Raw genomic sequence first — 24,781 nt, 5'->3', positions numbered from 1 at the left:
ACACAAACCATGTCCATCCATCCATCCATCCATCTAAGCACTTATATTTGTGAATCAACGTCTTCGAATAAGTCTCTAAAGTTATTTAAGTGTAAAAAACATTAACACATTTTTAATACAGAGTACACATGGCTTGGCATTTACTTGTGCATTAAATTATAAATATAAAATGACCAATGTGATTCTGTGTACTGTATTGTGAGCTTACAAAACAGTGTATACTTTATTTGTGCATTCTGTTATGAGCAATTGTTTGAATCTTTGATGCTGTTAACTGCATTAGAGATATAATGCTGAGTGACTAGATCAGACAGTTGTGTTCCTTCTTCCCTCATTCCTATGACTGTAACTTTTGAAAATGTTTTGAGATCTAAACTGTGCTGAAACAGGCCGTGTTGTGATCCTTTAAGGGAAAAAACGGATGCCCTTCAACATATTTAGTTAAACTTTAACTTTGCCAGCTATACAAATCTTACAATGTGTCATACTTTATCCTGATATTTAGTAAGAGGGCAACTGAGATGACAGATTGCTCCCCTCTTTCTCCCCTGCCCCGCCCCGCCCCGCCCCACCCACTAGGGGAGGGAGGTGTTCTCATAGCAGTCCACACCCAGTTGAGTTTCATTTTTCAAAATGGTTGTGAGGTGGATTTAGAGCTGAAAGAGGGCTGTTTCATGACCCTTTAAAGGTGCACTCAGTCATTTTTTGAAGTATGTCGAAGTATGGCTTACACTTACACCTAGTGGCCTGGATGCGGCATCATTCAAATACAATAGTTTTCAGTTACTGATGCCATTGTAGAAATTCACCATGCACAATAAACCAGGATTAATTTCATCCATGAATGAAAGTGTCCAGACATGGCAGTTACTGAGATTTAGCGAGTGGTATCCAGCTGGTCATGTGATGCTAACATGGCTGCCCCCATGAGGCGTCCCTGCTCCGTGTGGAATAAAAAAGCTTTTATAATGTTACTGATATGACTGAACTCTTCATCTCATATGAGTGGTCAAAATTTTATGTTTCAAAATTACTATTAATTTCTTTAGAAGTAAAACTTTTAAATGAGGAAAAAAATTACTGAGTGCACCTTTAAAGGAAAAGTTCACCCAAAAATGAAAATTATCTCATAATTTACTCACCCTCATGCCATCCCAGATGTGACTTTTTTCTTCTGCAGAATGCAAAGATTTTTAGAAGAATATCTCATCTTTGTAGGTCCATGCAATGCAAGTGAATGGTGACCAAAACATTGAAGCTCCAAAAAGCACATGAAGGCAGCATAAAAGTAATCCATACGACTCCAGTGGTTTAATCCATGTCTTCTGAAGCAATCCAATTATGGGTGGGAACAGACCAAAATGTAACTAATATTTCACCATGAATCTTTCCATTGCAGTCTCTTCACATGATAATGATTTCAAGCTCGATAACACTTCCTAATGCTTGATGCATGTGCAGATTGCTTAAATGGCACTAGGAAGTGTAACCGAGCTCGAAATAATGATTTCCTTCGGAGCTGAGATATTCTTTGAAAATCTTTGTGTGTGTTCTTCAGAAGAAAGAAAGTCATACACACCTGGGATGGCATGAGGATGAGTAAATGATGAGAGAATTTTTTATTTTTGGGTGAACTATTCAAGATTCTTAATTTCATTCTCTCATTTTGTGATTGTAAGGGCACCTTGACATTTCCAAATATTAAATATAACTCAATTTAATGTCCTTACAATGAACACAACTCAGTGCTTGTCAATGTCTAACTTGTTTTATGTGAAAAACATTACAATCTGCTGATCTCTGGCCCGTCTGGCCACCCCTGTGAAAAACGCCTGGCTCCGCCCCTGTTGTACACAAAGATTTCATACTTTATTGGAAATGGGTCGTTAAAAACAAATATACAGATACATAGGTTGAGGGACGTTCATTTCAAACAGACTTCATGCTGCCTATAACACTGGCATTGGATTTTCTTGGACCTACAGTACAACAGAACATTCTGGGATATGTAACTTGCATCACAATGTTGCACAGAACATACAAAATTTCTACAAACACATATCAGCAGTACGTGATGGTCACAAAATAAAGTTAAATATAAAACAAATAGTTGATTGGCAAATGAGAAATGTAATTCCAGGTGAAAAGATTGTGATATCTTGATTGTGTTTTGTCAAAATAAGAAGCTCTTGAACTACTTTTAATACTGCTTTTTATAGCCGTGTTGTCTAATCTGTTGTGTCAATAACATTATCATCATCATCAATTTATGATGTTTTTAAAATATGTCACTGTTAAGAGCTGGTAGACATCTGGGTGCTCAAACCTGCATATACTGTATATTTTATTAATTAAAAATAAACCATGTTAGTATAATGTATTTTGGCTACCATGGTAAATTTTGTGCATGTTCCATCCATGGTATTCATTAAAGTACCTTGGAATACAATGTAAATATCATGGATGGGGTGCATGGTATATATTCAAAGTATCCGATATCATCACGGTACCATGGTACTACCATAAAACATTTTTTTTTTCATGGAAAAATTACGATTTATTGATCTTAAATAAAAGAAAGGATATTTACCAAATGTGCAAACTGCCACATTCAAAATGTGATGTAACTTAGTACTGAAAGGTTTGGTCACAGAGTATCTGGCACATTTTATCTGTAAACAAAGTCTGCATATGCATGACAATGGCAACAGAAAGAGTCACACTCAGTGTGAAACTGCGTATAGCATGGCTAGACATATAAAAAGAGATATATGATGTATGCTGGAGACTGTAGGATGCATCTGTAAACAGAATCATGCAGTGGGTGTGATACACAGACTGCCTGTGTCATTTATTTTGTACACTTCAAAATGCAGTTATACTGCACACTGTGTACTGACATCTAGTGTGCATTGAATAAACACACCGTATGCAATTTCTACATTTTTTTCTGAGATTTCTATTGCATTTGGCACAGAGATAATGAAAGACTATACAGCACCATGCAGCCAGTTTGTCATGCATATCAAGAGCCTGGATCAAATACTGTACTGCAGTTTACATTCAGTCAAAATTTCCACATTATATGCTAGTGATAGTCCGATATCAGCCAGGATGGTATTTGCACATTTTCTCCCCTATGTGTAAGTAAAAGAAAACATTAAACTGGCAGCCTTCTTGTTGGAAAATCAATTAATGTTTTCAAATTTGTAATGAATTCAAAATAAACATTGTGTAAAACCCATTTAATTTCAGCAATTTTGTTTACATCTCATGTGCTGTAATTTAATTGTGTTATGTTTGTTTCAGCATTAGTTTGTTCACCCTGTTCTCTACGGTGGCCCAGAGGTGCACAACACAACAAAATTTACAAAGCAAACAAAACTTCACAACATTTTAGCAAAGATATTTGTGCATGTGAAGTTGAGTAATTTTTATAATTAACATTTTTTATTGATTCCTACAAAACATATACAAGAGCAAAACTTATATATATGGAATCAACATTTAAACCCCACAACCACCCCTCCCCCTCCCAATCCCCAACCCTGCCCTGAACCCCAACAAACATCCCTGTGGTCACATATGAGTATATACACATGATTATATACACACACAAACAAAAAAAGATTTAAAAATAAATAAATAAATAAATAATAATTATAATAATAATTACACGTCCAGCAACGTCAGGTATCCACCCCATTTCTCCATAAACAAATTCACATTTTCCTAGTCTTCTAAAAGACCCTTCTTCAAAGGCCGCCACCCTCAATCTGTCTGGCGATCATGACGCTAGTTAGGACCCAACTCTTTATGTGTCTATTCTCAACATCGATGACCGACCCATCGCCCAAAATACAGAGTGCCCAATACATCACACACAAGACTCTGAACCTTCAACCAAAACCCCTGGATCTTAACACACCCCCAAAAGACATGGGTTATGTCTCCATCCTCTGATTGGCATCACCAGCAGGTGGGTGTGTCTTTAAGACCAAGCCTATACAATCTAGAGGGGGTCCAATAAAATTGATGTAAAATCTTGAACTGCATAAGGCGCACCCTTGCATCTCTAGATATAGACTTGATGTTTTTTAGAATCCTAGCCCACTCTCCCTCCTCCTATACCAAGTTTAAATCTTTCTCCCATAATCTCTTGAGAGAAGTTGAAGCTCTGTCCCCCAGACTCTGAATTATCAAGGAGTAATACACTGATGCCTCATGACCAAAAGCAGTAATCACCACTCCCAGAGTATCTGCTACTTTAGGGGGTCGTATGCTACTCCCAAAAATAGTACAGAGCAGGTGGCAATATCTAAAGAACTGAGATCAGGGAATCCCAAAATGTTGAACTAAATTTTCAAAGGATCTCAACTCTCCACTTTCATATAGGTCACCGCATGTTATTAAAGGGGACTTATTAATACATAATTTGGGGTTAAGCCATAAGCTCGAGGCAGCATTTAAATAAATGTCAGAATTAAACACTCTGGACACTTTTGTCCATACCGAGTGTAAATGCGAGATTACGGGGTGTAATTTAACTTCTCCGGTTAGTTTGATAGAAAGGCTTTGCAATGGTGAAATGGGGCAAGAATTTCCTGTTCAATACAAAACCAGGGAGGGGCTCTCTCAGGTGGAAGCAACCAATGAGCCAAATGTCTGAGACCGAATGCATAATAATAAAACAAAATCTTGGGTAGGCCTAGCCCACCTATATCAATTGGCCTATGCAGTTTACTGAAATGTAATTTGGGACGTTTCCCATTCCAAATGAAGGACTTCACTATGCTATCAAATTGCTTGAAATAAGAGAGGGGGACATCTACAGGGAGAGACTGTAGCAGGTAGTTGAATTTTGGAATACAATTCATTTTAATAACATTAACCTTCCCAATCATCGATAAATGTAATGAAGCCCACCTGCCCACATCGCTCGAAAATCTTTTTATTAAAGGGTCAAAATCTCTAACTAAGTCACACAAATTTGCTGGGAATAAAATACCCAAATACTTAATGCACTGTTTGGGCCACTTGAAGGCGCCTGGCTGAAAAGCCGTTATCGGGCAGTACGCTGTCAGAGCCAAAGCTTCTGATTTAGACCAATTAACTCTGTCTCCTGAGAACTTAGAAAAGGAATTAATAATTCTGCGGAGGCAAGGCATAGATCTAGAAGAGTCCGAGATGAAGCCTTGCCTGTAGACAAGGTCTTAATTACCTCACCAAGCTCCTCCTAGGTTATCTCAGAATCAAGAGAACCTTTTTGCTCAGTTGTCAGTTTAGGGAGTTCTAATGGTTCCACAAAGTTTCTAATATCTTCACTGGTAGACGAAGATGTGGAACTATAAAGATCAAGATAAATTTTTTAAATAATTATTAATATCAATGGCTGAGGTAAATGTTTCACCACCAGCAGATTTCACTGAGGGAATGGTAGAAAAAGACTCTCTCTGCTTTATATATTTAGCCAAAAGCTTCCCTGCTTTGTCCCCTGACTCAAAGTATGACTGTCTTGTCCTGAATAGACAAAACTCCACCTTCCGCGACAAAATAGTATTATATATGTATTTCAATCAGGTCAATTCTCTGAGCCATCAGATGACATTCGGCACTTCAGCTCTGCCTCGGCACTTTTAATATTCCCTTCCAACTCCACGAGTTCTCGTGCTTTGGATTTTTTGATGAATGAGGCATAGTGTATGATCTGACCCCTAAGAACTGCCTTAAGTGCCTCCCAAGCCACAGCCACAGAGGATACTGAGGACCAGTTGGTCTCCATATAAACACTGATTTCAGCCTTTAACATTTGTTGTAAATCTTTTGCAAAAGGGATACATTAAAGCACCAACTATATGATTTCTTTTTCTTCATATGAGGCAACACCTCTAAACTCACCAGGACGTGGTCTGAGACTAAGATGTTTCCAACTGAGCAATCAACAACAGATGAAATGAGGGACTTAGGTATAAAAAATATATATATTTTCTAGAATAAATCTTATGGACTGATGAAAAATATTTATAGTCCCTACCAGATGGGTTTAAAAGTCTCCAAATATCTGTAAGACCAAGATTTTTACAGATCCTGTGAAGTGTCAATGTGTTTCACTTTGATCAAGTACTGAGTCCATCAAAAGATTAAAGTCTCTTCCCAATATTATATCATGAGGGGTGCCAGTGGCTTGCAACATCCCTTCAAGATCTATAAAAACGCCCTGATTATCAGCGTTAGGTGTGTAAATATTAGCTAAAATCAACCTTTTCCCCTGAATTTCTGCTAAATCAATAATGACCTAATTTATCTTTAATCTGTTTGAGACATCTGAATTGTAGATGTTTACTTATCAATGTAATGACTCCCCTGCTCTTACTTGAGCCAGCACTAAAGAAAACATGTCCACCCCATATCTTCCCAAATTTCTCAGCTTCCTGCGGGGAAAGATGTGTTTCTTGAAGAAACGCTATGTCATATTTCCTTCGTTTAAGAAAATAAATAACCTTCCTTCTTTTTATGGGGAGCCCCAACCCATTCACATTCCACGTGGAGAGAGACAATCCACTCATATTAACAACTGACATTTTGACATATGAGAAAAATAGATTGTATGTTAAAAATAAAATTATAAAGACCACATTCCAACATTAGTGCAACAGTCAAACCCCGAACTTCCCCCCGAAACAAACAAAACCGGCATCCATCCCTCTAAACTCAAACAGTCCATGTACGCCTACGAGAGCCCCCGCGACACCTTTGCCGTCGGATTGCTCAAGTCCGGTGCTTTTGTACAAATTTTGTGAGACAGAATTACATAACAGAAGAAAATCCATAATACAAACTCCAGCCAATAGGCAGAACAAACACAATGAATGTGTAGATTCCTTCGCATAACTGCTCCGAAGGTGCGATCCTTCACAAAACAAACTCCAGCCTCTAGCGGAACCAGCAAAAAAAAAAAAAAAACGCTGTTCAGATTCCTTGGCCAGTCAAACGAATGTTCAGTGAGCCGGCTGTTCATGAGTGTAGCAGATGACCCAATCCTTCCAATGTCCTGCAAAGAATACTCCCCAAAACAAACTCCAGCCAATAGGAGGCATAAGCACAAAGAACGTGTAGATTCACCTGAACACTGTCCCGAAGGAGTGTTATTCCACAAAACAAACTCCAGCCACCAGGCGGAACCAGCACAAAAAGAAACAAAAAGGTGCCCAGTTTCCTCAGACAGTCAAGTGTATGTTCAGTGAGTCGGTCCACTCGGCAGCAACGTGAAAATCACCAAATGGCTTACTCACTCCATTGTCTCTATGAAGGAAAATGCTTGCTGTGGGCATGTAAATATTTTGTGGCCATCCTTAGTATCTATTCTCAATTTGGCCAGAAACATCAGTGCAAAAGCGACCTTAAGAGTTTCATGCATTCCTTGATTCTATCACATTTCTCTCTTGTCGAATTTGCAAAGTCTGGGAACAAAAACATTTTTGTGGTTCTTCCAAGAAAGCCTTCCTTTACTCCTCGCCTAACACAAGATCTTTATAGGGTGATCTCAGAAATGTGGCCAGAATTGATCTGGATCCGGATCCAGATCTCTGAACCAGGACCCTGTGAGCTTGCTCGATTTCCATCTTATGGCCTGTTATGTCGAGCAGACTCGGAAAGAGCTCGTCTAGGAATTTGACCATATCTCAGCCTTCCTCATGCTCAGGAATTCCAACAATTTGGACATTGTTTCACCGATTATGATTCTCAAGGTCCCAACTTTTCCCAAACGCGTTCCAAATCTACTTTGGTCACTAGCGGATTAGCAGCTAATTCCCTCTCTGATCACTCCAGATAATCGATCCGTTTCTCGATGTCCCCGATTCTTGTAACCAACTCTGAAAATGTCGTCTCCATCGCAGTAATTGATCAACGTATTACAGCAAGATCCTCCAAGTCTGCCACGACCTTCGCCAGCATTACAGACATGCTGGACAGTTGATGTTGAATTTCTCCTGCCGCACCGTCCAAACTGAGTCTCTGGTCTGCAGCCCTGTCTGGGGTATCAGCTTGAGCACGTAAGTGTCTTTTAATGTCTCCAGAGCCCGAGGATTTTGATTTCTTTGACATGTTTACTTCATAGAACAGTTTTGTAGCAGGGTGTATCGAATCTCACCGGTTTAAGACACAAAAATAATTAAAAACTAGCAAAGTGCGCAGAGCTCGCCGTTCACATGTCCAACCCCCACATGGCGCCACGCGACTCCCGTGAAGTTGAGTACTGTAATTACTGTAACTCTGTATGGTATGGTGTTGTCTCCAGGCAACATATCAAAATTTGGCTTGGTGTGTCAAAAAAAATAAATAAAAATAAAAATAAAAAAAAAAACAGATTCATGATTCCTTTCTTATTTTTTGTGTTGTAGCTTAATTTATTTGTGTTGTAGCTTAATTTTGTTGTGTTGTGGTTTAACTGATTTGTGTTGTGTCTTAATATCATTGTGTTGTAGCTTAATTTAATTGTGTTTTAGTTTAATTTATTTGTGTTGTGGCTTACTTTCATTGTGTTGTGGCTTAATATAGTTGTGTTGTGGCTTAATTTCTTTGTGTTGTGGCTTAATTTTGTTGAGTTATGGCTTAATTTATTTGTGTTGTGACTTAATTTATTTGTGTTGTGGCTTGATTTCTTTGTTTTGATTTCTTTTGTTTGCTTTATAAATTTTGTTGTGTTGTGCACATCTGGGCCACCATACGTTTCAGCATTGGCCATTGAAAAATACATATCGGTCGACTACTAGTATAGGCTATACTTCCCAATCTTACAAAATCCATGCTGCATTTCACATTTACTAAAGCATTTCCTTTTTTGCCCACAAGGTGGCACTATAACATCAAAACTGATCAACATACCTCTGCAGCATCTTTTACAATAATCTGACAAAAAACGAATTGAATACGGCCCTAAGACTTCATATGTGCTTTGCTTGTAAACTGTATGAACCACAGTGCTTGTTTTTGCATCTTCCTCTTGTCCTCCAATTCATCCAAGGTGGGACAGACAAGCACAAGACATGATTATAGTCTTTAATAGAAACAATCCAAAATCTACTTTGTAAATAAACAGCTGGTGAATTTGGTCCTCTTAGTCCCAATTTTGCTCTTTTTCCTTTGGTGAAATAACATAGATTGAAGTTCAACACCAGTTCTTAGACATACATGGGCTCCACTGAGGACCGAAAGTGGACACGGTAGAAGAAATCACTCTTCCTCCTCCTCCTCCTCTTCCTCCTCTGCTATGAGGAAGGGGTCATGTTTGAGACAGTTGTGGAGGTAGTTTAGGAGGATACGGTGCAAGTGTTGGATGCTCTGCTCTTCTCTCAAGGTGTGGCCTTCGTCTGGGTACAGCTGAAGGGTGTAGTTGGCCTCCACCTTCACCAGACGACTCAACAGTTCGGCGCTATGTTGGAAATGAACTCGGGCTAGATGCACACACAGAAAAACAATGTCACAAGGGATTCAAATATAATGTACATTTCAGGGATTTTTTAACTATTAAAAAATGACCATCTGCAGTCCCATGTAAAAGGAGGAAGTTGTCGTCTTTTAGTTTCTGGATATCATCTAACAAAGATGCAGTCTGCAAAGAATAAAGAAATATGAGTAACTATGTTACTTCAGTGAATCCAGAGGTGAGTGTGGGTAGCAGATTTCATATTGGTTACTAAAACATATAAATGAAAAAGTTCTACCATGTAGGAATGTTCCTCTTTAGCAGGGAGACCTAGATATCTCTCAGAGAAGGCAGCACCTGAAAAAGACGGTTGATCTTGCTTACGCATACAAACTAACAAGAATAGGAACCGTGTGGTGTGCAGGAGATTGTATCCATTATTATTAGTATTACTGTTATTCAGCACTCACTGTAGAGCTTGAAGTCTGTGATAGGAGCCATGATAGCAGCACACTTGAACATCTGATCAGTTGTTGTCAACATCTTCAAACTTAGATAACCACCAAATCCCTGTAAGAACAAATTAAGTATGATGTCAGAGCCCTGCAACTGAAGGCCTGATTCAAAGTACTGTACATTTCCAAAATGAGAATATGATGCAACTGCTACTTACTGAGAGCCTATAAAGGGTCTGATTTGGTAAAAAGGCAGTGTGTTACAGTGATATGCTGTTTACCATCATTAACCATAAAATCACCACGAATAAACATTGAAACACCCTTAAAGGGATACAGTAGTTCACCCAAAAATGAGAATTCTTTCATCTTTACTCACCATCATGCCACCCCAGATGTCTATGAATTTCTTTTTTTCTTCTGAACACAAACAATGATTATTAGAAGAATATTTCAGCTCTGTAGGTCCATACAATGGAAGTGAATGGTGGCCAGAACTTTGAATCTTCAAAAATCACATAAAGCCAGTATAAAAGTAATTCCTAAGACTCCATTGGTTAAATCCATATCTTCTGAAGTGATATGATAGCTGTGGGTGAGAAACAGATCAATATGTAAGTTTTTACAATAAATCTCCACCTTTGACCAGCCCTGACCAATAGGTGGCAATATGCATGAAGAATGCGAATCGCCAAAAAACAAAAGAAGAATGAGGTAGTGAAAGTGGAGATTTATTGAAGAAAAAAAATATATTGATCTGTTTCTCACCTACACCTATCATATTGCTTCAGAAGCTATAGATTTAACCACTAGAGTCATATGGATTACTTTTATCCTGACGTTTTGTGATTTTTGGAAATTCAAAGGTCTAATCATCATTCAGTTGCCTTGTATGGACCTACAGAGCTGAGATATTCTCCTAAAAGTCTTCATTTGTATTCTGCAGAAGAAAGAAAGTCATAAACATCTGGGATGGCATGATGGAATGTAAATGAGAGAATTTTCATTTTTGGATGAACTATCCATTTAATCTTTTTAAAATCTGTATCAGATAGCCTTGATTAAATTTATTATTAATAATAATCATAATAAACAATCCTTCCACCAAACTATCAATCACAAAATTTATAAAAGCAGTTAACCATGGTAACGTGGTAAAATCACTGAAATGTATGGTCCCTCATAGCTTATTGTCTGTATAAAACAGAACCAACAGCAATATGATAAAAGACACCAAAGTTCAATAAACAACCAAATTTATTATTAATAATAAAAACCAATACAATATATATATATTTTCGGTTGCCAAAATATGTAGCAGATTACATTAATTAATTCAATTGGGGTGCAGTTACATGCATATTTCAGCTATTTTACAATGCCTTTGAATGTGGCTCATCCAATCAGATACTAGAGGCAGAACTATCTAATTTATAAAAGTTATTAAAAATGTTTTACCTTTCCATAAACAGCAATTCTTCTCCCATCAATGTATGGCAACTGCATTAGCCATCTGTAATGAAATAGGCAAAGTTCTCTCTTTAATATAGATGGCATTTATGAGTCATGATAAATAGATTTGTGCATGAATCATTTTCTTAGAGGAATTATTAATCAGATATTGCCCCTTTAATGTTCAAAGTATTTTTTTATATATCACAGATTATTCTTAATATATGTGAGACACACTCACTCTACGACTCCAAGCTGGTCTTTAATGCGGAGGGAAGCCAGCTTGCGAGGGTCCAGGGTGCTGCTTTTTTGTCCCAGTGGGACCCTGCTTCTGCTGTCTATCCAGGCCAGTGCCACTCCATGCAGGCTGGACAAAACCTCCGGCCAGCCCAGGGCAAACTCCTCAGTGACCGACTGCCTGCCAGGAATATCATCACTACAGGTGCAAAGGGGAGAGAAGATAGGTGGGTGGATAAAATGATGGATGGATGGATGGATGGAAGGTAAAAATGAAGGGGTGGATGGATGGAAGGAAGGAAGGAAGGAAGAGAGAGTGGGTGGGTGGATGGATGGATGGATGGATGGAATAAAGGAAGAAAAGAAGGGAGGAAGGAAGGAATGGAGAGTGGGTGGATGGATGGAATAAGGAAGGAAAGAAGGGAGGAAGGAAGGAAGGGAGAGTGGATGGATGGATGGAAGAAAGAAAGAAAGGAAAGAAGGAAGGAAGAGAGAGTGGGTGGATAGATGGATTGAAGAAAGTAAGGAAAAAGGGGAGGAAGGAAGGATGGAAGAAAGGAAGGAAAGAAGGGAGGAAGGAAGGAAGGAAGGGAGAGTGGATGGATGGATCGAAGAAAGTAAGGAAAGAAGGGAGGAAGGAAGGAAGGGAGAGTGGGTGGATGGATGAAAGGATGAAAGGAAGGAAAGAAGTGAGGAAGGAAGGAAGGAAGGAAGGGAGAATGGGTGATGGATGGATGGATGGATGGAAAAAGGAAGGAAAGAAGGGAAGGAGTGTGGATGGATGGATGGAAGAAAGGAAGGAAAGAAAGAAGGGAGGAAGGAAGGGAGAGTGGGTGGATGGATGGAAGAAAGGAAGAAAGAAGGGAGGAAGGAAGGAAGGGAGAGTGGATGAATGGATGGATGGACGAGAAGAAGGAAAGAAGGGAGGAAGGAAGGGAGAGTGGGTGGGTTGATGGATCGAAGAAAGGAAGGAAAGAAGGGAGATAAGGAAGGAAGAAAGGGTGGATAGAAGGAAGGAAGGAAAGAAGGATGGGTGGATGCATGAATGGAAGGAAGGAATGAAGTAAGGAAGGAGGGAAGGATGGAAAATAGGATGGATGAATGGAAGGAATGATGGATGAGAGAAGAGATAAAGAGAAGGGTGGAAGAGAGGAAAAAAGGGTGGATGATGGAAGGAAGGGAGGAAGGAAGGGTGGATAAAAGGAAGGAAGGAAAAAGGGGAGAATAATGGATGGATGAGAGAAGACGGAAAGAGACACTTAGTCAATGATGAGACATAAGAACACTGATCTTCATTCTATAAATGATTTCATACTTGCATATCACTCCTTCCATCTCACTCAACCAATTACATATTGCTTATTAATAGAGAATCATTCATAAACCATGTTGCCTAACCATCTGCAGCAAGGGAGAGGAGAGTCTTAGCAAGATTTACAATTATATATATAATTATATACAGTGCTTGCAAACAAGAAAAGAAATAGTGTTCAAGGTAATCTTTTGTCTTTAGTTCCTTGTAAATGAATTGCTGCATCAGAGCCACTTTGCTGTTGTAATAACACTCAGCACACGTCTTTTTCTGTCGTTTTCTGTCACTGTGCAGTGTAAGGCTTTAAATGGTTAACCTAAACCCCAGAATGTTGGAGGAATATCAATGGAGTGCTGCCTTGCAAGCTCTAATAAAATGATACAGGCACTGGTGATGTGTGGGGAGACACTTACATGATAATAAGGAGAGGGTGCAGGTTTCCCTCGTACCCAGGAGGCAAAGATATCTTCACATCTAGGTCTGAAATTATTCGCAAAGGCAGAGTTAACAGAACAAACAGTTGTTCTTACTGTACCATACTGCAAGGAAGTCTGGGTGCCAGCTCATAAATATTCTAACCACTAGCAAATAAGCTCCCATGAGCCTGCACACACATATAAACAGTCTGGGGGGTCCCATGTACAATGCATGTACAATTTATACACAGATGTACTTGTGTAAACTTCTTAAATCCCAACACAAACAAAAACACACATACTCATGCTGCGATGGCTCCTTTGGGAGGCTCTAAATGGTACAGCCTTGCAGCTGTGAGGATCCAATTAGCAAAATTGAAACAATTATCTGATAAATGTTCTTAAATGTAGTTGGCTTTTAAAAAGGAAGAGATCAATTCATGCTGGAGGAGGAATGCAATCAGTTATTTAAGGAATCTCTTTACCACTGTTGTCGGAGGAAAGAATCCGGAAAATTGTCTCAGGAAGCTGCTTGGTTTCAAGAGACATCATAAGGAGGCTGTTGTCCTCCACCACTGTATATCCTGTGAGTGCACACACAAATGGAATGAATTCTTGACATAAAACCAGAATGATCTAATCACACATTTTAGTATTTAAATGTTAAGCTTATGAAGAAACGGATGTATCTCGACAATAAAATTCAGGACTAAATTCTAACATTTTCTGAATAAAAATAATAAAATGTCTGCCAGGCAAAAATCCATTCCCTAAACCCTTCATCTCTGTTCAGATCACCCAAATAATTTTTGTTTTGTAAATAAAAATGGCTTCCCTCATCTAAGTGGAACAAGGCTTGGGGATTTTTCCTAAAATTGCCATCTGAATATAAACTTGATTCAATCAGTCTAGGTGGTTGTAAAAAAAAAAAAATGCTCATCGTGCCATAGGAAATGAATGGGTGAGACTATAACAAAGTGTTTTTTTAATTTCTCAAATAAAATAAATAAATCTGACAAAATGCCAAAAAAAAAAAAAAAAAAGAAAAAAGTATTGAGACTATAACACATCCACAATGCAGAACACACACACACGTGCATGCACAGGTTTGTTTGACTATATCAGTAAGGACATCTCATAGACTAGATATATTCTATATCAAGAATATCATGGTACATAGTATACGACTAAAATGTATAAATTGGCCTTTGGAAAAGCAGTAGCATACCTCTCCTTAATAAGTCACACGATTTGAGGCATGTCAATAACGCAAACAGTGCAGGGTGAGTTATCAAAAATACCTAGTTAAGGATTTCTTCAAATACCTTAGCCTAATTGAGCAATAGTAATAGTGATGCTTGCCTTATCAAGCACTAATAATGATAGTTATTTTAGAACTCTTAGCAAGGGGTGCTTTAATTTATTTCTGACCAATAACAGTTCTTAAAAGAGAAAGATATTACATCCGACTCACTAGAAGGATCATTTGTGCTGTGAATGGTCACCTTTGGGACACCTGGACCTGCAAAAAAATGAGAGATCTGTCGGCATAGAGAAAAATGTGCACCTGTATCTGTGCGTGAATGTGCATGTGTGTGAGCCCCTACCCAGGCAGTAGAGGGTGAAGTATGTCTGATTGGGGCTGAAGTCTGCTGTGTAGAAGTTGCATCGCTCAAACAGGTTGCATGTCAGACACTGGCGATGAAACACTCCTCCGACCTCCACGCTAGTCAACAAACACACATTTCATTATATGACCTCACTGTTGCATTTAATAATAATGCTGTAATTCAAACTTTTAATCCAGTTATTCCTCTGACAATTAAAGGAATTGTTAACCCAATAGTGAAAATTCTGTCATTATTTACTCATTCTTATGTCATTCCAAACCCATATGACTTTCTTTCTTCTGCAGAACACAAGAGGAGAAAATATGAAGACTATTCTCGTGCAGCTTTTTTTTCCATATGATGAAAGCATGTAGTTGAACGGAAAAGAGCATATGAGCATTTTTCTCCTCCTTTTGTGTTCCATGGAAGAAAAACTTACAGGTTCGGAATGACATTAAGGTAAGTAAACGATGACAATTGATGATGATTTTCATTTTAGGGTAAACTGACCCTTTAATTTAAATTGTGTGATGTTATACAATAGCTGTGCTACTATTCCATTATCCTCTTGGTTTAAGCCTAATGCAGGAACTTTGCCCAATCTCCTTATTACTTGGAGCGTCGCAATAAACAATCTATGAGAACTTGTGGCCCAGGGAGAGCTTGGGAGAGGCTTAAAGCATTAATCAAAGGTTAAAGAACATTCTTTAAATCCTTGTGAGGCACACCAGCTCCCCCTCTGCCCATCTCTCTTTCAACCCACTCCCTCTCTCTCTGTCTCTCTCTCCCTATGCTGCCATTTCTGGTAAATTAATTAGCTGGGCTTCTTGCCTGGAGTTCACCAGAGGCGAAAAAACGTCATCGGCTTTTCACAAACGTCCCCTAAACACATCTCACTATCAGTCATAAATTGATCATAACAATGAGAGCTTCTATAGCTCCTATAACTGGAAAAGCATGGCGCTAGCAATGCCAAGGTCATGGGTACAGTTCCCAGGGAACACACCTATATTGCAAAAAAAAATATAAACCTGCAGTATAGCTCAAGGAGCTATATCTACCTGATCTAACAATTCAAATGAAAAACAAATAAAAAGGGAAGTGATGTGACACCATGCGATGTTCAGACGTGTGAACGGCGAGCTCTGCGCACTTTGCTACTTTTAACACTATTAATGACATAAACCGGTGAGATTCGATACACTCTATTCCATAACTGTTCTAGGAGGACAATATGTCAAAGAATTCAAAATCCTCGTGCTTTGGAGACATTGAAAGACACTTACGTGCTCGAGCTGACACCCCTGAGCGGGCCCCGAGCCCGGGAATCGATTTGGTCGGAGAAATGAGGGAAATTCGGCAAGAAATGCTGAACATGTCAGCAATGCTGACGAAGGTCGTTGCTGACTTGGATGATCTTGCTGTAATACGTCAATCAATCACTGCCATGGAGATGAAAGAGGTGGTTACAACAGTGGGGGATGTTGAGAAATGGATCGATTAGCTGGAGTCATCGGAGAGGGAATTATCTGCTAATTCGTTAGCGACCAAGGTGGATTTGGAGCGTGTCTGGGAGACGTTGGAGGATATGGAGAACTGTAGCCGGCAGAATAACGTCTGAATCTTCGGGATTCCTGAGGCCGAATAGGGTCAGGATATGGTGAAATTCCTGGACGGGCTCTTTCCGAATCTGCTTGATATAACAGGCCATAAGCTGGAAATCAAGGGATTTCACAGGGTTCTGGCTCGGCAATCTGCTGAGGGAGACAGGCTCCGATCAATTCTGGCCAAATGTTTGAGATCATCCGATAAAGATCTTGTGTTGCACGAGGCGAGGAGTAAAGGAAGGCTTTTTTGAAAGAACCACAGCATTTTCTTGTTCCCAGACTTTGCAAATGCGACAAGAGAGAAACATGATCGATTCAAGGAATGCAAGAAACTCTTACATCAACGGAAGATCACTTTTGCACTGATGTTCCCGGCCAAACTGAGAATAGATGCTAAGGATGGCCTAAAAAATTCACATGTCCCCAGCAAGCGATGTCCTTCATAAAGTCAATGGAGTAAGTTATTTTGTGGTACTCACGTTGCAGCCGAGTGGACCGACTCACTGAACATTCACTTGACTGTTCGAGGAACTGACCGCCTTTTTTGTTTCTTTTTGTGCTTGTTCCGCCTAGCAGCTGGAGTTTGTTTTGTGGAGTAACACTCCTTTGGGACCGTTTTGTGGATGAATCTGCCCGTTCTTTGTGCTTATGCCTCCTATTGGCTGGAGTTTGTTTTGTGGAGTAATTCTTGCAAGACATTGGAGTGATTAGGTCATTTGTTGCACTCATGTAGCAGCCGAATGGGCCAGCTCACTGAACATTCGTCTGACTGTCCGAGGAAACTGAGAGCCTTTTTTGTGTGTGTGTGTGTGTGTGTGTGTGTGCTGGTTCCTCCTAGCCGCTGGAGTTTGTTTTGTGGAGTAACACACCTTCGGGACAGTTATGTGGATGAATCTACACGTTCCGCCTACTGGCTGGAGTTTGTTTTATAGATTATCTTTTGTTGTGTCACAAAATTTGTATAGAAAAACCGGACTTGAGCAATCCGATGGCAAAGTTGTCACGGCGGCTCTCGTAGGCGTACATGGACTGTTTGAGTTTAGAGTGATGGACCCTTGGCGCTGTTGTGTGCGGGGTTAATGCGCAAGTTTTTCTTTTTTCTTTTTGTTTGGTTTAAAAATTAAACTACCTGCTACAGTCTCTCCCTTTAGATGTCCCCCTCTCTTATTTCAAGCAATTTGATAGCATAGCAAAGTCTTTCATTTGGTAAACGTCCCAGATTACATTTCAGTAAGTTACATAGGCCGACTGACAAAGGTGGGCTAGGCCTACCCAAGATTTTGTTTTATTATTATGCATTCGGTCTCAGACATTCGGCTCGTTGGTCAACCAGCCCCTCAGTGGTTTTGTATTGAACAGGAAGTTCTTGCCCCTATTTCGCCATTGCAAAGCCTTTCTATCAAATTAATCATAGAAGTTAAGTTACACCCCGTTATCTCGCATTTGCACTCGGTATGGACAAAAGTGTCCAGAGTGTTTAATTCGGACATTTATTTAAATGTTGTCTTGAGCATATGGCTGAACCCAAAATTATGTATTAATAAGTCCCCTTTCTGCTGTTCAGAGTGGATTGTGAGGGAGGTTAATACACTCTGTGACCTATATGAGAGTGGAGTGTTGAGATCCTTTGAAAATTTGGTTCAACATTTTGGGATTCCCAGATCTCAATTCTTTAGGTATTTACAGCTGTGCCACCTGCTCTGTACTATTTTTGGGAGTAGCATACACCCCTCTAAAGCAGCAGATACTCTGGGAGTGGTGATTACTGCTTTTGGAAAAGGTCATGAAGCATCAGTGTATTACTCCCTGCTAATTCAGAGTCTGGGGGATGGAGCTTTAACTTCTACCAAGAGATTATGGGAGAAAGATTTAAACTTGGTATTGGAGGAGGGAGTGTGGGCAAGGATTCTAAAAAATTTCAAGTCTGCATCTAGAAGGGGACCTGGGTAGCTCAGCAAGTATTGATGCTGACTATCATCCCTGGAGTCGCGAGTTCGAATCCAGGGTGTGCTGCGTGACTCCAGCCAGGTCTCCTAAGCAACCATATTGGCCCGGTTGCTAGGGAGGGTAGAGTCACATTGGGTTAACCTCCTCATGGTCGCTATAATGTGGTTCTTGCTCTTGGTGGGGCGCGTAATGAGTTGTGTGTGGATGCCGTGGATAATAGCATGAGCCTCCAGTGTTGTGAGTCTCCGCAGTGTCATGCACAGCAAGCCATGTGATAAGATGTGCAGACTGACTGTCTCAGAAGCAGAGGCAACTGAGACTTGTCCTCCACCACCTGGATTGAGGTGAGTAACTGCGCCACCACGAGGACCTACTAAGTAGTGGGAATTGGGCATTCCAAATTGGGAGAAAAGGGGATATAAAAAAAAAGTCTGCATCTAGAGATGCAAGGGTGCACCTTTATTAACATTGGTTAATGTTAATTTCAACATTTACTAATTTATTTAAAAAAAAATTTTTTAATTAATTTTTTAAAAAGTTAATGCATTATAAACCTACATGAAATAAGAATGCACAATAAGCGTTTTTATCAATTAACATTAACCAAGATTCATTAATGTATATTGTTAATTTTTAGTTCATGATACTTAATGCATTTATTATTTTTTATGTTTTATTATTTTCTCCCCAATTTGGAATGGCCAATTCCCAATGTGCTCTAGGTCCTCGTGGTGGTGTAGTGACTCGTTTCAATTCAGGTGGCAGAGGACGAATCTCAGTTGCCTCCACCTCTGAGACCGTCAATCCACGCATCTTATCACGTGGCTTGTAGAGCGCGTTACCACGGAGACACAGCGCGTGTGGAGGCTTCACGCTATTCTCGTGGCATCCACGCACAACTCACCACATGCCCCACCAAGAGCGAAAACCACATTAAAGCGACCACGAGAAGGTTAACCCAACGTGACTCTACCCACCCTAGCAACCGGGCCAATTGGTTGCTTAGGAAGCCTGACTGCAGTCACTCAGCACGTTCTGGATTTGAACTTGCAACTCCAGGTGTGGTAGTCAACGTCTTTACTTGCTGAGCAACCCAATGCATTTATTATTGTTAGTAAATAGAACCTTTTGGTAAAGTGTTAACAAATTATTTAATTAGAGTGCTTATACAGATCACAGAGCAACAGAAAATAAGCACAAACATGTAGGAAACAGTTTCCTAGATGAGCGGTCAATAAAACAGTGTTGCTAGATGATGGTCATTCTTCAGACATGTAAATACGAATTGTCGACGACTATATGCATACTTTAAAACTGGTTCGATAAATGGCAATGCCTGTGCAAATACAGAATATAAAAATGAACCAGCAATAATAAGAACATGGACATCCAACACCCACAAACATTACAGAGAATATGAAAGATCTCCCAACAAAGTGTGCGAATGTTGTCAGATTGATTTAGATGCAAATATGCACCCCAGCGCAAGAGGAACAGACTGTGATGATAAAATACTCAATTACAGCTCAAAGGAAGTATTGGTATGAGAAACAACCCACCTGTATAAGTGCCTGCTCTGTCGTGACTCCTCTGTGCTCAGAAAATAACTACGGTGGAAAGACACATTAAGGAAATCTTTAAGGCAGCTGAATAGGTTCTTGAGTAACTATTTCTACTCAGTCATTTATCCTCAGATAACAGTCTACCTCCTTAGTACTATCGCTGTATAGCTGAATACTAAGGACATTTGAAGCTGTTAAACATGCAAAGCAGGGAAGGCAGCCACATGCAATCATTATTCTTAGTTCCAATTTGATTAATTGCAAGTCACTGATTTATGCAGCTAAACACTGACTTGACGTTAAGAGCTAGAGTTATAGACTATTTTTAGACTAGGTTACACATTCAAAACAGAGAAAATGAATTTTTATTTGTGAAGCTATTTCGTTTATGATGATAATCTAAGAGAGACAGTTTGTTTTGGGCACTCAAGTTTAGAATACAAAGATGAAGAGTAAATGACAATGTAATTACACCTAATTAAACAATTATTTACTGTATTCATTTTAATTAAGTGCCATCTTTGGTGATTCAGTCGGCTAAATGTGATCACTTGGCTTCAATAATTTGATAATCATTCTTGTTAGGTAGTTCTGCAGACTATAAGATGCTTTACGACACAGTCTTGAGGTTTTTGAGTCTAAATGGTTTGCTCGTAAAATTAAATCACTGCATACATTTTATCATTGTCCTCGTCAAGGGCGCACAGTGAGGTTACATCCCAGTTCCCTGATGTTAGAAAGCGAGGAGTAACAGAGGGAGTCGAAGCCTGAAGAAAAAAGGAGTGAGAGAAAGAGAGAGATAGAAAGAAGCTTATATCAATTCCAAAGAGTCATGGGATCTATTCCCAGGGAAAAGCATCAGCCAAATGCATAAATGTTCATTCATACAGTAAATGATTTCCTAACAAAACATGCCAGAAATCTGGAAATTAAAAGCAAGGGAATGGTTGCAAATAAGTGCAACTGAAAAAAACCCAAATCTAACATTTCATAAAGAGAAACTTAATATATATTGCCTTTATATATTAAAATATATTATGGGTTTAAAATCATTTATTACCTCCACTGGGGGTTTAACCCCCGTCCCCCCCCCCAAACAAGATACCAGGTTCTTCAGTCACACATACTTTAGGTAAGCTACTTTGGATTTCTAATCACAAAGTTCATGAATGCATCTAATTTCACTGCGCGTTGTGTGAGTTTGAAATCATTCCTCCCACAGACCTGGGCAGGAAAGCTGGCGATGTGGAGGAACTCCCCACGGGCCCCTTGCTTGGCAGGCAGGATGAGGTAAAACAGAGAGCCATCTGCCATGAACAACGGCTCCTCCTGTAGGACAAGTCACCATCAATACACTTTCCCACAACAGATCAATGACACGACACCATTTTGATGCAATTCACTTCAGCCCAAGGTGCATGCAGCATTCAGAAGACAAACGGAGCTTGTGAATTGATTGAATGCCTCCCTGCAGAGAAAGAGAGAGAGAGAGAGAGAGAGAGAGAGAGAGAGAGAGAGAGGGAGGCTGAACTTACCTGCTGTTGATTGCTGTGCCAAAAGTCCATCGTCGTTTGGTGCCTCTGAAGATTAAAGACATTTTAAAAAGGATTAGACGTGTCATATATTCTGAGTAAAATATCTTTTGTTCTCTTCTGCCTGCCAGGGAGAGGTGTACATCATAACAAACTCACTACCTAACGCAGAGTTGCAATCGATCCATCATTCTCTCTGGCATTACATTAAGGACGCACCCATTTCATTTTTTTATCTGAGGTTTAGTCATGCTGTCACACTGCTGTCTGGAGCGTCCACCGTTCCACTTTCATTCCATTAGGCAACTCTAATTGAACAGCATTTAAGCAATAAGGTACGAAGGGTTGTGCTATATTATGAAAATATTCATGGTTAAAGGGCTTTGGTAGGCATGAAACTCCTTCAGTTGAGATTATATTCACAATTCTACAAATTATGAAAGACACAAATTTTCAAGTTCATTGTGCTATGAAAACATACTGTAAGTTTCTGACATCAGAAAACGCAAATATGACTGTTTTTAGCGAAGAAAAACAAACTTCTAACAAGTACGTGAATGTAGGCGCTTCTAGCAAAACAAGCTCGATTACGTGCATTGTTGCGTTCCAAAATGTGTCAGACTGAGATTCATAATGCAACACAATTCTCACCGTTGCCACAAGGAGCGCTATAGCAGACATTAGTGTAAACTGTCCGCTTCTATGGTGAGTTTTCTCTTTCAAGTTAACTACTGTCATGTAGGAGCAACTGTTTGAAGAGAATATTGCTGAGCAAGTAGGTTAAAGTAGGTTCATGTTTTTATAGCAACTTACCTTCAGTTTACACATGCAGTTTAATGGCACCGACTTTCGAAGGTCTTCTAACTCTATATCCCTGTTGAGTACTGAGGTTTGTTACCGCCACAGTAATGCAATAACGCATGTGGCCAATGCGTTGGCCAAGCACTCGCATTTGCATATTCACACTTGCGCAAAGTATGTTTCTGGCCTCAGGAAAATAATTATAAAAAAATTATGCTATGACCCCTATAATGTATATTATTATGCAAACTCATTAAAGTGAAAGTTTACCCAAAAATTTAAATTCTTTCATCATTTAATCACCGTAATGCCATCCCAGATGTGTATGACTTAATTTATAAATGTTAAACAAACATTTTTTAAAAAAATATCTCAGCTCTGTTGGTCCAGACAATGCAAGTGAATGGTGATCTGACATTTGTAGCTCCAAAAAGCACTTAAAGGAAACATAAAAGTAATCCATATGACTCCATTGATAAAATCCATATCTTCAGAGGCAATATGAAAGGTGTGGGTGAGAAACAGAACAATATTTAAGTCATTTTTTACTCTAAATCTCACACTAAAGGTGCACTCAGTAACTTTTAGTTTGTGTCATCTGGGACTTACAGTGACACCTAGTGATGTGGATGCATCATAATTCAAAATCAATAGTTTTCAGTTGCAGATGCCATTGTAGAAATTCACTATTCACAATCAGCCACGATTAATTTAGTCCAAGAGCAAAACTGTCCAATAACAAGAAGTAAATCTTTTTTAATGGGGAAAACTTTGTGAGTGCACCTTTAACTTTCACTTTCAGATGTATAAGTGAAACTAAACAGGCACCACATGTGACTTTCAGATGTAAAAGTGGAAAATTAGAGTAAAAATGTAATTTGTATCTGTTTCTCACCCACACAGTATTATATTGCTTCTGAAGATATGTATTTAACCACTGGAGTCTTATAGATTACGTCTGTGTTTCCTTTATGTGGTTTTTGGAGCTACAAAGGTCTTATAATCATTCACTTGCATTGTGAGGACCTACAGAGCTGAGACATTCTTTTAAAAATCTTTGATTGTGTTCTGCTGAAGAAAGAAAGTCATACACATCTTGGATGGCATGAGGGTGAGTATATGATGAGAGAATTTTCATTTTTGGGTGAACTATCCCTTTAAGAGCATCCTTCGACAGGACAAGTAACATGTAGTCCCTGACATGTAAATTAAGGTTAATAGTAGGCCTCTATATGTCCTGCGCAGAGAGATATACACAGAAGATAGGTGAAGTGTTTTGCATCATAGCAGTTACTGTATTGTGTATTCTAAAACTGCATCTAGGACTGCAACTATACAGCACTGGGAATTGTCAACACACAAACTATGTAAATAAAACAAGTTTAGCACATAAGCATCAGTCAGATGTAGACACTCTTGTGCTCATGCATTCAATCACAGCCACATACACAAATAGTGACCTTTAGAAGTTGAGGCAGGCTGCACATTGAAATTCAGGCTTAAAACTTAGGCTGAGTAAGACTCCAGAAGGAAATTGGGCTGAGCTGGCAGAGGAGAAGCCAGGGATTCTGAGTTTTCTGAGCAGAATATAGAATGAGAGCCAAATCGATTGACACTGTACAGATAAAGACATCCAGAGGGCTGCAGTGGATGAGCAGCTGATGCCTCACCTCTGAGCAGGCACCCGTTGTGGCTTCACACACGCACAGCACAGACTGATTCTGGACCCGGTTCAACCAACGCACAGCTAGACGTGTACTGCTGATCCAACTCACCATAGAGATATAACTATCTCTGCAGAAAGAGAGAGAGACTGCATTCAAAAGTTAATCACCCCCTGATTGATTATTTCTTATTCAACTGTGTTGCAAATAAAAGTTTTATTTGGATATAATCCACTCTTGTAGAAGTAATTTTCTATGATGTTCGAATAAAATAAGTATTTAAAAGTTTTCAGAATAATGGTCAAAGCTAGATTTTGATTGGTGCTTGCCTGTGCAAGTTTAATCTTATGAGACTTAAATAAAGCTCTATGTTTGGTACGATCCAAAACTTTGAAGCTCCAAAAAGCACATAAACACAGCATATAAGCAATCCATATTTATATGCCTTGTCCAGTGGTTTAACCCATGTGTTGTGGGTGAGAACAGATCAAAATGTAACTTATTTGTCACCACAAATCTTGACATCTGCAGTCTCCTTTGTGATCATGATTTCAAGCTCAATGAGGCTGAGTAAATGATGAGTGAATTTTCATTTTTGGTTGAACTATTCCTTTAAGGAGCTATTTCTACCTGATCTAACCCTTAAAAATTAGTTTTGTTGTGTAACCTAATGTAGTCAGGTTGATTCAAACATGTTAAATAATATTGCTGGCTTTGAACCACTTATTTAATATGTTACCACAAGAAGTACATTTTAGT

The 24,781-nt window shown here is 39.2% G+C and overlaps 1 protein-coding gene across 3 annotated transcripts in view; it reads right to left on the bottom strand.

Annotated features, from left to right (window-relative positions):
* Positions 1–3,559: 3,559 nt before the first annotated feature.
* LOC127419297 (inactive dipeptidyl peptidase 10-like) overlaps positions 3,560–24,781 on the bottom strand; it is a 64,209-nt gene continuing 42,987 nt past the window's right edge. For all 3 annotated transcript variants that reach the window (XM_051660596.1, XM_051660599.1, XM_051660598.1), the window contains 15 exons: positions 24,029–24,152; positions 21,561–21,605; positions 21,250–21,354; positions 20,701–20,792; positions 20,023–20,070; positions 14,907–15,025; positions 14,774–14,821; positions 13,785–13,883; positions 13,297–13,363; positions 11,576–11,770; positions 11,341–11,395; positions 9,898–9,997; positions 9,726–9,784; positions 9,541–9,613; positions 3,560–9,455 (listed from right to left, as the gene is read on the bottom strand). In XM_051660596.1, coding sequence (XP_051516556.1) covers positions 9,235–9,455; positions 9,541–9,613; positions 9,726–9,784; positions 9,898–9,997; positions 11,341–11,395; positions 11,576–11,770; positions 13,297–13,363; positions 13,785–13,883; positions 14,774–14,821; positions 14,907–15,025; positions 20,023–20,070; positions 20,701–20,792; positions 21,250–21,354; positions 21,561–21,605; positions 24,029–24,152 — 1,450 coding nt within the window. In that variant the 3' untranslated portion in view covers positions 3,560–9,234. The remainder of the gene's footprint in view (positions 9,456–9,540; positions 9,614–9,725; positions 9,785–9,897; positions 9,998–11,340; positions 11,396–11,575; positions 11,771–13,296; positions 13,364–13,784; positions 13,884–14,773; positions 14,822–14,906; positions 15,026–20,022; positions 20,071–20,700; positions 20,793–21,249; positions 21,355–21,560; positions 21,606–24,028; positions 24,153–24,781) is intronic.

Source organism: Myxocyprinus asiaticus, chromosome 28 (assembly GCF_019703515.2).
Source record: "Myxocyprinus asiaticus isolate MX2 ecotype Aquarium Trade chromosome 28, UBuf_Myxa_2, whole genome shotgun sequence".
In the NCBI taxonomy this organism is placed as follows: Eukaryota; Metazoa; Chordata; class Actinopteri; order Cypriniformes; family Catostomidae; genus Myxocyprinus; species Myxocyprinus asiaticus.
This window is presented reverse-complemented; position numbering and strand designations above follow the sequence as displayed.